Below are 12,222 nucleotides of genomic sequence, written 5' to 3'. Positions count from 1 at the left end.
AGGGAAGGAAGTTGTATAGATGAGGTTTGAAGAGGGTTTCCCAATTTGTTCAGTTCTGTGACGCAATTGCAACCCTTCTTCCATTATACAGTGCCCAAGGAAGCTTCATGGACTTTGAAAATCAAAAATAAAAGCAAATGAACCTAACATGAACTTCCACAAGGAAAGGAAACTGACACCTCCCAAGGGCTGCTGACAGAAGAAGATAATAGGCATAGATTTTCTACAGTCTGGAAAGAACAGAATTCTGGGCTCAGGTAATGGAAAAAGAAAGATCACCATTGCAATACAGGTCTTAGTGCCCTAATCCCCTTATGATTAATATACTGGGCACACCAAGCTGGGGAATATCAGAACTGCTTGTAAAGCAGTTGAAAGTAGAGAAAAAGAGAAGAGAACATTCATCTATCCAAGGTACCATCGTACTTTTCTAGGTAGGTCACTATCCCTGAGACAGGAAGGTGGAGATACCTGAGGGAAAAGTACCATAGAAGGAGCCGAATGTTTAAGGAGGGAGAGGCCACTCTCCATTCCCCAGACACACCTTCAGGATACGGTCTGTCTGCTTCTTAAACCCTGGCCTAACCAACAGTTATACGAGGTGAAGGCCTGAAGGGAGGGAGGGATTTTTTGTGATTGAAAGTAAATTTAGGAAGGATGGGAAGCAAAGACTGACTATCCTAGTAAAGGAGAAGGGCAGAAGCCAGTCAGAGATGGATGTGCAAGAGAAAAGGAGCGAGGAAGACAGAAATAGAGGAGTGAAGGACACAGGGGGGAAAGGCATGGAGGCAGTGGGAGTACTACACCCAGAGCACACACACATGCACACACATGCACACACATGCATGCACGCACGCACACACACACACACACACACACATACACACACGCGCGCGCGCGCCTGGCAATGCCACAGCCCCCCGAAGTGCCGGGGCTGCAGCGAGGTTGGTGAAGTAGCCAACTTGAAAAGGTAGGGGCTGCAGTGGGGGGAGGGAAGGGACCGAACTGCACCGAGAGGCAGAGGCATGAAACTTGGAAGCCTGGGGGGCGGAGGGCAGAAGAACAGGATGGAGGGCAAGGGGCTGGGCAATGCCACCAGGCGCGAGCCGGACCCGAGGCGCCCCACAGGAGGGCTCCCACACAGACAAAAGCAAGCAGAGGAGGCAGTGGGGCCGAAGGGGAGAAGGGGGAGGACACGGCCGGGAGCCCCCGCGAGGGGCACGGCTGGGCGGCTCGCTGTCACCGCGCGGGGAGCGGGCAGGAGCCGCGGGTGGGGGCACGCCGGCCCCGGGGCCCGGAGGGACGAGGGGGGTCTCTGGGCGCCGGGTGAGGGGCGGGGGCGGGGCGGGGGCCGGGGCCCCGATACTCACACCTCCAGGATGCGGTCCCCCTTGCGCACCCCGGCCCGGTCGGCCGCCCCCCCGGGCAGCACGGCGCTCACATGCTGCAGCGGCGCGTACAGCTCCCCGTTGATGCTCCGCAGCTGCCCGCCCTCGCTCACTTGGCCCCGCACGTTGAAGCCATAGCCGGACTCGGACTTGACGATGCGCACCACCCGCGGGCCGCCCCCGCCGCCGTTCCCGGCGCCCAGGAGCCCAGACCCGCCGCCGCCGCCGCCGCCGCCGTTCCGCTGAGGGGCTGAAGGGTGAATCCCTTCCCCGTCCTCGTCCGCCATCTTGCGAGCGAGCGAGCGAGTCGTACCCCCGCCCCCTCCCCAGCCCGGTCCTCCCCCTCCCTCACACGCTCCCTCCCCTCGGGCGGCCGAGCCAGCGAGCGAGCGCGCGCGCGCCCAGTCGATGGCGTTCTCTGAGCTGAAAAGGCAGACGAGGGCTGTTGGGCGGCGCGAGGCCTCCTGGGAAATGTAGTTTATACCGGGAGAGTTCTGTGCGGGGGGAGGTTGGGGACGGGTCTTCTGAGAGGGAGGCGAGACCGGGTGATGTAGTCACGCTCTGGAGAGGAGCCTGCCGGGAGTCGTAGTTGATTCCCTTTTCCCGCCTTTTCTGCTGGCCTCAGAACCTCCTATAGTTCAGGGAGGTTGACGAGCAGCAGACTCAGGATGGCTCATTTGACTGCTGCTGATAGTGGACGCTTTTCTTCGTTTTTAAGCAATTAATACGGAGAGTACGTTGACTCTTGGCCCAACGTGGTCGTGATGAAGAGGAAGAATTGTCTGCAAACGAGAAAAACAAATGCAGAAAATTGGACCCTGAAGGAAAGTAGATTGTCTAGCCCTGCAGTAATGATCCTACTTCAGCAAAAAAATTAGGTGTCTGGACTTTCACATCCTTTTTAGCCCCCAAATATGGGGAGTAGGTGGACTCCTGGTTCATCATGGTCATGATAACGAGAAAGAATTGTCTGCAGATGAATTTTTTTAAAAAAGATACAGGAAATAGGGCTCGACCTGCAATAATGATCCTAATTGAGAAAAAAAATTACGTGTTTGGACTTTCATCTCTTGTCCATCCTACTCTAATCATTCATTTACGTTTCCTCAGCTCTTCTGGTTTCAGTTTGTACTATGGTTATGGCAACCATCACGTAGAGTTTTCTAGGACACTCTCAGTTTCAAGAATAACAATTGCATTTTAAAGAGATTTGTACAAAAAATGATATTCTTTACCCGGCCATATGTCGAAAATTTTTGGCATGGAAAATAGGATCACTCTCAAACTACAGCATTCTCTTTTTTTTCCCTAACATTTTTATTTAAAGTTTGGAGTTCCAAATTCTGTCCTTCCCTCCTCCCTCCCTGAAACAATCAGATAAGCAATCATATATAGGTTATACATTTGCAATTATATAAAACATTTCCATATTAATAATTTTGTACAAGAAGACTCAAATGAAAGAAAAAATGAAAGAAAGTGAAAAATAGCATTCTTCAGTCTACATTCAAGCAATATCGGTGCTTTCTCTGGAGATGGATAGTATGCTTCATTAGTCTTTTGGCATTATCCTAGATCATTGTATTACTGAGAATAGCTGCATCATTCACAGTTCTTCATTGAAGAACGATATTGTTGTGTACTACATTCTCTTGGTTCTGTCCACTTCACTATGCATCAGTTTTTGTAAGTCCAAGTTTTTCTGAAATCATCCTGCTTGTCATTTCTTACAGTGCAATAATATTCCATTATAGTCTTATACCACAACTTGTTTAGCCGTTCCCCAGTTGATGGACATCCCTTTGACTTCCAATTCTTAGCCACCACAAAAAGAGCTGCTATAGATATTTTTTGTACAAATAGGTCCTTTTCCCTTTTTTGGATGTCTTTGGGATGTAGACCTAACAGTGGTATTGCTACATCAAAAGGTATGCACAGTTTTATAGCCCTTTGGGCATAGTTCCAAATTGTATAGCACTCTCTTTAAACTAATTTATATGTGCAGGTTTTGTTTTCACAATTACATTGTAAACTCTTCACTCAGTCAATAAATATTTATTAAGAGCCTACTAAGTGCCAGACTAAGTGCTAGGGATACAAAAAGAGGCAAAAGATATTGTATCTGCCCTCAAGGAACTTGTAGTCTACTGGATGGGATAACATTCAAACAAATATATACAAAGCAAGGATATATACAGGATAAATAGAGAATAATTGAGAGGAAAGGCACTTGAATTAAGAAAGGGTTAGGAAAAGTTTCCTTCCAGAAGATGAGATTTTAATTGGACTTAAGGGAAACAGGGAAAGGCATAGGTGTAGATGAGAAGGGAGAGTATTCCAGGCCTTTGGGAAAATCCAGAGAAAATGCCCAAGGCTAAGAAAAGAGTGCCTTTTTTGTGGAACAGCCCGGAGGCTAGTATCACTGGCTCAAAAAGAATGTGATTGGGAGTAAGGTAAAAGAAAACTGAAAAGATAGAAGAGAGTTAGGTTATGAAAGGCTTTGAAAGCCAATTAGAGGATTTTGTATTTGATCCTGGTGATAATAGGGAGCTACTGGAGTTTCTGGAGTAGTAGGGGTGACATAGTCAGACCTGTGCTTTCTATCCTTTATTTCTTCTAAAGCCACTGCAAAATGGCTTCTGAACTCATCAACTGAAATTGCTCTCCAAAGAAACCAATGGTCTCTTAATTGACGAATTTAACATCCTTATCTCAATTCTCATTGTTCTGGACTTTTCTGCAACCTTTGAAACTGTCACCTGTCTCTGCATTCTCTCTCCTTTCTCAGTTTTTATAACATTTCATACATTGGCTCTTCTCCTATGTCTCTGACCACACATGCTCAGTCTCCTTTGTTAGGTTGGTTCCTCTAGTTCACACCCCTAACTATGGGTGTTCCCCAAGGATCTGTCCTTGACCCTCTAACACAGTAGTACCAGGCATTCAATAAATGTCTGCAGATTGGTTGGTGGAAGAGAAAAAAAGGAAGCAGCTTATAGGATAGGGCCCCTCACTCTGGTTTTTATTTGCTCTCCACTACCTTTTGCATTTTTTTCATACTGAACATATGAATATTTAAGTTTCAGTTCGCTGAATAAGATCAGTTGCTCTTCAGGGAGTAGATAACTACTGAAGTCTAAAAGGTTAAGATAAAGTGAGTATTATAAGAAAATTTTTGCTATCACACATGTAGCAATCTCATAGATGAGATCCCACACACAGCAACCTTTGTGGGGTTTGAGAGTGATACAGGATGTGAGCAATATTTTAGGTGCACTTGAGGACAAAAATCCCCAAACCCCACCCCTTAACCTGCTTATTTGATTGTTACCTTTTAATTCTCTCTCTCTGGGTTCAAAAATAATCTAATAGATATGAATGGGAAGTACCCCATAAAGTATTCAAAAATGCAAAATCTCTCACACTAATTAATTATCTCCAAGCTGTCACCTTTATACATCAAAGAAGCTTCTTTTTGCATAAGCTTTTTCTCCTCTCTGTCTCAGACTCTGGTCTCGTGGGCTTAGGTAAGCATCAGTATTACTTGCTATGTGATCTATTAACAGTAACAAATAATACTAAGATATAGATAAGTATTTCAACAATGTTTCAGCTGTGAGAAAGGTCACAGCTAGAGTCAGCTTTTTACTAACAGCTCCAACTTCTAACTTCTCCAAAACACTGGAATCTCAGTCCAAAAATTCATTTCCCTGAGGATAATAGTTAAAATCTCTCAGGAATTCTTGGGATGTCTTCTTTATAGGATAAGAAGTAAACTCAGTTATCTCAAAAAAGTCTCTTCAGACCCCCTCAAAGATGACAGTTTACTCTCTGAGTCCCTCAGAGACACAGACTCTCTTGGCAATTAACTGTGATCTTTTAGAATCTTTCACCAAGCAGTTAACTTGACAGCGAAATTGAGTATGTACAATAAAGTGACAAAAATGATTTTTGACCCAACAATTTCATTGATTGGACTTTATCCTAAAAATATAATAGGAGGATAGGGACCAGAACTATTATTTTATTAGTTCAGTGAGTTACCTGATGAAGAAGCTCAATAGAGCCTTGTGAATGAAAAAAGGAACATTTGTAGGACACGCAACAGTTAATCAAAAGAGATTCGTTTATCCATAGCAGGAGAAGGATATGGAACAAGGACAGGCATTGAAGATACCTCAAGTTGATTTAGCTCAGGAAAATACCGTTGACTGAGTTGCCCATCATCATCCACCAAGTAACTCTCCCAGAACCTCTTGTGGGAGCTTTAGACTCAGGCGACTAGCAATGTTAACAGCCTAAGCCTTTAGTCCCCTGAGCCAACCAACATTTTTTAAGGAAAAATAAGCGTAACTTGCATGAGGGAAGGGGTTAGGATATTGATCCCACCACAGTATAATCTGAAAAGAAGGTGGGATGATCATGTAATAAAAACAAAGGCTGGCAGATGGAAGCACAAAGGCTTCAATAGTACCCGCAGAATTTGCAAAGACCTAGAGTTGGCATCCAGCATGTTGGGTGATTCTCTTAGGTAGGCTTTATGGAAGAACATGGATAATAAGGTGTGGATAGCTTGTTATATGTACTATTGGAGGGAATATCCATGTTGACAAAATCACAGATCTATAGACTTATTAATGTAATGTAATGTTATTATGCTATCAAAATTACTACAAAACAAACAAGGAAATATGGAAATAAATCAAACCAATATGAAAAAAATGAAAGGCAAGATTATTAGGACCAGAACTGCATACACATTAATTAAAACTATATTTGAGAAAAAATAAAGACAAAGACAGTGAAACATCAGCTGAACTTGGAAAGAGGTGCAAAGCAAACAGTTTTGTTTATTTTTCGTTAAATTATTTAGTTTTATTTTACTAAATACTAAAGATCTTAAATAAAATTTTTTCCTCATTTTATAAGTTTCCTTGGTTATTTGTCTTTGTTAATGGCTATTAACTTACTAATAAAAAATTATTTGTGTATTTGTTTTGTCTCCATACTACACTGTAAGCTTTATGAGGACAGACATTCTGTCTCTTCTAAACTTCATGTCGCTATTAGTACTTCACATAAGGATCTGCAGATTCTGCATAGTAGGTGCTTAATAAATGTCTCAAAGTTTTATTAAAGGTAAATAAGGACTAGATACAAATAAGAACAAGACCTATTCACCAAAAGATACAAGGTCAAAGGATGTGAACAAACAAGCTTTGCTAGTATTCCATCAACCTGTCAAAAAAAATTTTTTTAGCACACCAATTCTTCTTAGGACCAGCAAGAAGGTATTTACATATATCTAAACAGATATTCTTTCTTAAATGTTCCCTTTATCTTTACTCTTTTTTCTCAATAACCTTCACTTATTTCCTATCACATTAATTCTAGAAATGTGAAGGAAAGGAGAGATAATAAAAAACTTTTTTGAAGGAGAGAGGACCCTTTCCTACATCCCACCCATTAAAGAGTATCCCATGTTTTTAGGGGGAAAAGAACACACAAAAAAGATAAAATTCAGAAATAATCCCCTTTCTTCGCTAAACTCTGCCTAGGTTTCAAAGTCTTCTATATAATCTGATTTTGTACTATACCTGCATATGCTAATTAGGCTAGCCCTCTCATTGCAACATGGCACAGTGGAAAGAGTACTGGATAGAAGACCTGGATTTGAGACCCAGTCCTAGAACTGGCTGTATAGCCTTGGATAAGCCACTTCACCACCCAAGGATTCAGCTGGTTCGTCATTGAAGTTGGTTCATCAGTAAAGTGGAAGTATTACTATTTACAATCCTATACCACAGGACTGATATAAGTAGAGTGTCTTGTTCACATTAAAGCATCATATAAACATAAGCCACCATCTTTATTCCTATAGGGGATAGGGACTGGACCTAGGATTTCATTGATATACACAACTGCCAAGTGAGGAAACTCAAGCTGTCAATACAAATTGGCACCTTCTTTGCAATTTGTAATCTTCTGCTGCTGACCAGAACACTGATGGATTAAGTAACTTGTGCAGGGTTGTTTGTTGATCATATTTATATCATGTGTTGATTGTATATCAAAGGTACCCGCATGATCTGTGTACATTGCAACACATCACATGATCGTGGCATGTATATCATACCTATTGATCATGTCCCATGAATGGCATGTGTGCATCATTTGTTGCTCTGCAGTTAGGTATACAAGTACCTTACTGTAGATCATGTGTTGATCACATAGCACCGTAAGTCAAAGGAGTATCTTTATTGATCTATTGTGTATGTGTCATGTGTCAATCAGTGCATAGCATGTATTGATCACTTGTACATCACAATGCCTAGCTTAGTCTGTCCTCTCTCTCTGGGAATGGGTGAGTCTAAGGCTGAGAGAGAGGAGGCAGTCACCTTGAGAGAAAAAAATGCTATAAAAAGCCAGAAATGTTGGTAACCCAATCACTGCCATTATCACATAAATCCAAACCAGTGGGTTCACAGGAGGACAAGAGGTCCTTCCCCATTTAATACACAAGCAGAAAGGGAATTAACTGTCTTGGAGAAGGGTGGTTCCTCAACAAAAAATGATCTGCAATGCACTCATCTTGTGATTTGATACCTTCTCAGCCTTGTAGTCCATTTTGGAATTAAAAAGCACTTGGCTTACTGATCTGGCTCAATGCACTGCCTTGGCTCAGAAATGCACTTGGTTGGATGTGTAATGCAATCTACTTTGAAATGTATACTACCATCCCCTGTTTCTGGAAGCCCTCCAACAAAACCCCAAATATTGAGCACACTTCTTCCCCCAACCCTGGGTCTGGAGTTGGTCCACTCCAGACTCTCCACTATTCTCAGTTAAAACTTTCCTGAAAATTTATTTCAGCTCCCTGCTTCCTCCTCATCCTGCCTTGCTATACCCTGGGTGACCTGAAAAGGACTATACCTTGTGGTCAGGACCTAAACTGTAGCTTTGGATCCAGACCATGGTGGTAACAGTGCCTACACTAGTGGTCTTTTGGCTGGAGCAGTGGTGATGTGCAGCAGGGGTTAAGTAGGAGCTCAAGTCACACGACTTCGATAATTCAAGGGACTTCAGAAAGATGATGCAAACAGTGTCCGTTGATGATTTCAGAATCTCTTGGTAGAGAAGTGATAAACGGAAGGTGCAGAAAGGAGGTGAAATTTTTCAAAAGGTTGGTGGATTGATTTGTTCTGTTTGATTCTACATATTTGTTACAAGGCAGGACTTTTATTTAGGGGAGTGTAAATTAATAGGTAGTGACAGAAATGCTAAAAAAAAATAAAAAAAATCTCATTCTTTTAATTGCACAGAAGTTAATAAAAGGAAGTACAGAAGGGACCCAAAAAGAGCAATGTTGTTAAAACTATACATAACAAGTTCACAGCTTGTTCAACAATCTTCTTGGTATGTTGAAGTGACTGTTAAAGTAATAGTAAAGAGAAAATTTATTTTAACAACCAATAGAATGAGGGGAAATGTGAAAGGTTGAATCTAAATGACAGGATCTTCCAACTATTTGTGAATACTGTATTAACAATATCAATAGTAACAGTAACTTCTTCTCCAAGGATTGCTGAGATTCTCACTGAGTGGGGACAGTAGGGAGGTGGCAGTCAGGACTCAGATCTTAGTGCCACACCTAGATGTCATTCACTAACTGGGATTCCCTGATATTTTGTAATTTTAGCCACCATAACCAACTGTCACTTTCACTTTTAAAGAGCTCCTCCCAGTTGTGATTCCCAACATCTCTCCAGTCCCTTGGCAATGGTAATGGTACACTTGTTATTCCCAACTTTATTTTGTCCAAGAAGGAAAGAGAGAGAAGAAACTGGTGCCCAGGGCAGAGCTCTGAGACATGCTCTAACTAAAGTGTCAGGAAATGGATGCTAATCCAACAAGATGGAAAAGAACCAAATAAACAGGGGGAGGAAACTCAGGAGAGAGCAGTGTCACATAAGCAAAGATAATTGAGAAGATCCAGGAAGGGGGGTTAGTCAACAGTATGAAGAGCAACAGAGAGGTCAAAAAAGAGAACGATTAAGAAAAAGCCATTGGATTTAGAAATTAAGAGATCATTTAAAACTTTGAAGAGATTAGTTTCCGTCCAGTGATGATATCAGAAGTCAGACTGCTTCAGTTGAGGAATGGGAGGTAAAGAAGTGGTAGCATCCAGTGTAGAACGATCTTTCTAGGAGCTTGACAGTGAAAAGGAGAGATACAAGATAATAGACTGACATTTGGGGAGGGCCAAGTGAAGAATTTTTTTCCCCCAGGGATGTAGTAGACCTAAGTATGCTTGTAGGAATCAAGGAAAAAGCCAGAAAGGAGAAACCAAAGATGAGACAGAGAGGAAATGATTAATGGGACAAACTCTTGAAGGAGACACAGTGAGGTGGCATTGAGTGCACAAGTAAAAATAGTAGTATTGGCAAAGAAAATGACTACTTCTTCCAAGAGTAAAGGAGGAGAGGGTGGGTGAAGATGGAGAGGATTTTCGAGTGTGGAACAGGGGAAATGAGGGAATGGCTAGTTTTTATTTTCTCAGTAAAGTAGGAGGAATGGACATCTGAGGGAAATAGCAGTGGGGGGAGTATTGGGAGTCTGAGGAGAGAAGAGAAAGTTTGGAATCTTTCCTGAGGGGAACAGAGTAGACAATCAGTCAAGGCAGAATAAAAATTTTTGTTGTGTAATGGTGAAGGTCCCATTAAGATTAAAGGCCATGAATTTGTAATGGACCTGGTGATATGGGTAATTAGTAATTGGTAATTAGCCTGGTGACAAGACTGCCCCTGTCCCCACCCCACCCCCCAGCAATTCCCTTTCTTTAAAGGTGGGGCTCTAAGGGCTGGAGATGTTAACTTTTGTAAATTCAATTCAGTAAACATTTGTTAAGCTCCTATTGTGGCACCATAGTAAATGAATGCAAATAAGAAGAAAAAAGATAGTCCCACACAAAAGGAAACTCAAAGCTGGAGAAGGGACCCAGGCTGTGATGTTTTGTGGAGTCAAAACCTAGCAGAACTGCTGCTGATAAAAAATGGAGAGTTACCAGTAAAAGAGTTGGGATTCAAACCCACATTTCTTCAAACTCCAAAACCAATCTTCATTCCTTCCACCATACCTATGCCTTTAAGTTGTCAAAGGAGGTAACTTAAGCCAGAACAGAGATAACAGACTAGGAGAACAGAAAGGAATGGAGGTTTTAAAGATCATGCTGAGAAGTTAGGAGAAGTTAGACACAAAACGACCATCAAAAGTGAGGAATTTCAGAGTTTAGAGTCATAGAAGGGGTTCATAGTAATCATGAAATCCAAGGCAGGATTGTTTCTTTGAATGCTTGAGGTAGAATGAAGCATCCTATGTTAGGAAAAATCAGTAGGTTCACATAAAACATCTATTACTTTGCAAATATGCATACACCACCTCAGATACAGAAATCGCATTACAAGTACATAATATCAGACATAATACAACAAAGTCGCACCTAAGTATCCAAACACGTTCTGAGGCCATATGCAGTATATAATATCATACATTGGGGTTGCATACATAGTGTATACATTGTGTAGTTGACAAGTGATCACCATGTGTTAATGTGTAACTATTTGTATAGCATGGCAGCTAAGTGGCTCAGTGGACCACGCTAGGTCTGGAGTAAGGAAGACCTGAATACAAATCCCACTTCAGCTCAAAAGAAACCCCCAAAACCCAACATGACAGCCATTTTCCAATACTCCTTATCCCCACAAAATCCTGCCTTGTAACAAAGGAATGCAATTATACCTTTACAGATGGGAAAACAAACAGGAACATTAACTGTATCCTACAGCACGTTCCTTTTTTCTTATGTGTAGACAGACCACTGCCTCTCTAGTGAGGGGAAATATGTTTTATTATCAGTCCTCTAGAGTCAAGATCATTACATTGATCTGAGTTCTTATATCACTTAATGTTATTTTCCTCTTGTGGTCCTTGTGTAAATTGCTTGTTGGTTTTTTAAATTTTTTTGAGGCAATACAGAATAAAAGAAACAAGATAAGCTAAAGAGCTTGATATAAAAGGAGTTAAATGTGACCACATAAATATCACTGATACTTTGTATAATGTGGCAGGAATCAAAGCACCAGTTATGTTTCTAAGTCCTTCAAAGATGCTTCGCCTCCCACCGCTGACTCTCTACTATTCCTGTTTTTTTGGTAATCAGGAAATCTAATTCCTGCTTCAGAGTCCATAGTATGACATAAAATCCCTTCCATAGTCTCATTATCATAGGCTAAAATTATTACTGCAACTCCCCCTCCCTCTCTCCATACCAAAGTAATGTCCTTTTCCACTTCCCCCACCTCCTATAATGCCAAGGATATCCATCTCTGGACTAGGCCAAGTTGTCTCTAAGCTGACATCTACATAGCATGCAAAGACTAGCGAAGTCTTTTATATATGTCTGAACTCAAGATAAAGTATCCTTAGATTCCCTTAAGCACCTAAATAAGATGTTTTCTATTGGATCTAAGTGAAAACGGGGATGGGAGAGAGATAGAAAAGAATCTTCTTAATCTTGGCAGGAAACAGGAAGGCCAACCATTGAGGACCCATGAAAGAAAAGAATGGTTGACTCTGAGGACAATGTAGAATTGAGCCACCCAGAAGTCCTGCTGAAGTTCCTGTCTTAAGCTGGGGGAGCTGCCTAATACCAGGGGTATAGAGCTAGCAAAATTCCATTCTTGCTGCCTGACAGGTGAGAGGGGGCAAGAAAGAGTCCTACTACAGGGATGAGGCATTCATGAAAAGCCTCCCGGCAATTCGCAAGTCTATGGTT

The 12,222-nt window shown here is 41.9% G+C and overlaps 1 protein-coding gene across 2 annotated transcripts in view; it reads right to left on the bottom strand.

Annotated features, from left to right (window-relative positions):
* The window catches only part of SNX27 (sorting nexin 27), a 70,492-nt gene extending 68,800 nt beyond the window's left edge, over positions 1–1,692 (bottom strand). For both annotated transcript variants that reach the window (XM_072644837.1, XM_072644838.1), the window contains exon 1: positions 1,371–1,692. In XM_072644837.1, coding sequence (XP_072500938.1) covers positions 1,371–1,675 — 305 coding nt within the window. In that variant the 5' untranslated portion in view covers positions 1,676–1,692. The remainder of the gene's footprint in view (positions 1–1,370) is intronic.
* Between the last annotated feature and the right edge of the window lie 10,530 nt (positions 1,693–12,222).

Source organism: Notamacropus eugenii, chromosome 2, assembly GCF_028372415.1.
Source record: "Notamacropus eugenii isolate mMacEug1 chromosome 2, mMacEug1.pri_v2, whole genome shotgun sequence".
Taxonomy (NCBI): domain Eukaryota; kingdom Metazoa; phylum Chordata; class Mammalia; order Diprotodontia; family Macropodidae; genus Notamacropus; species Notamacropus eugenii.
Note: the sequence above shows the minus strand (reverse complement) of the source record. Positions and strands in the feature narration are given on the sequence as shown.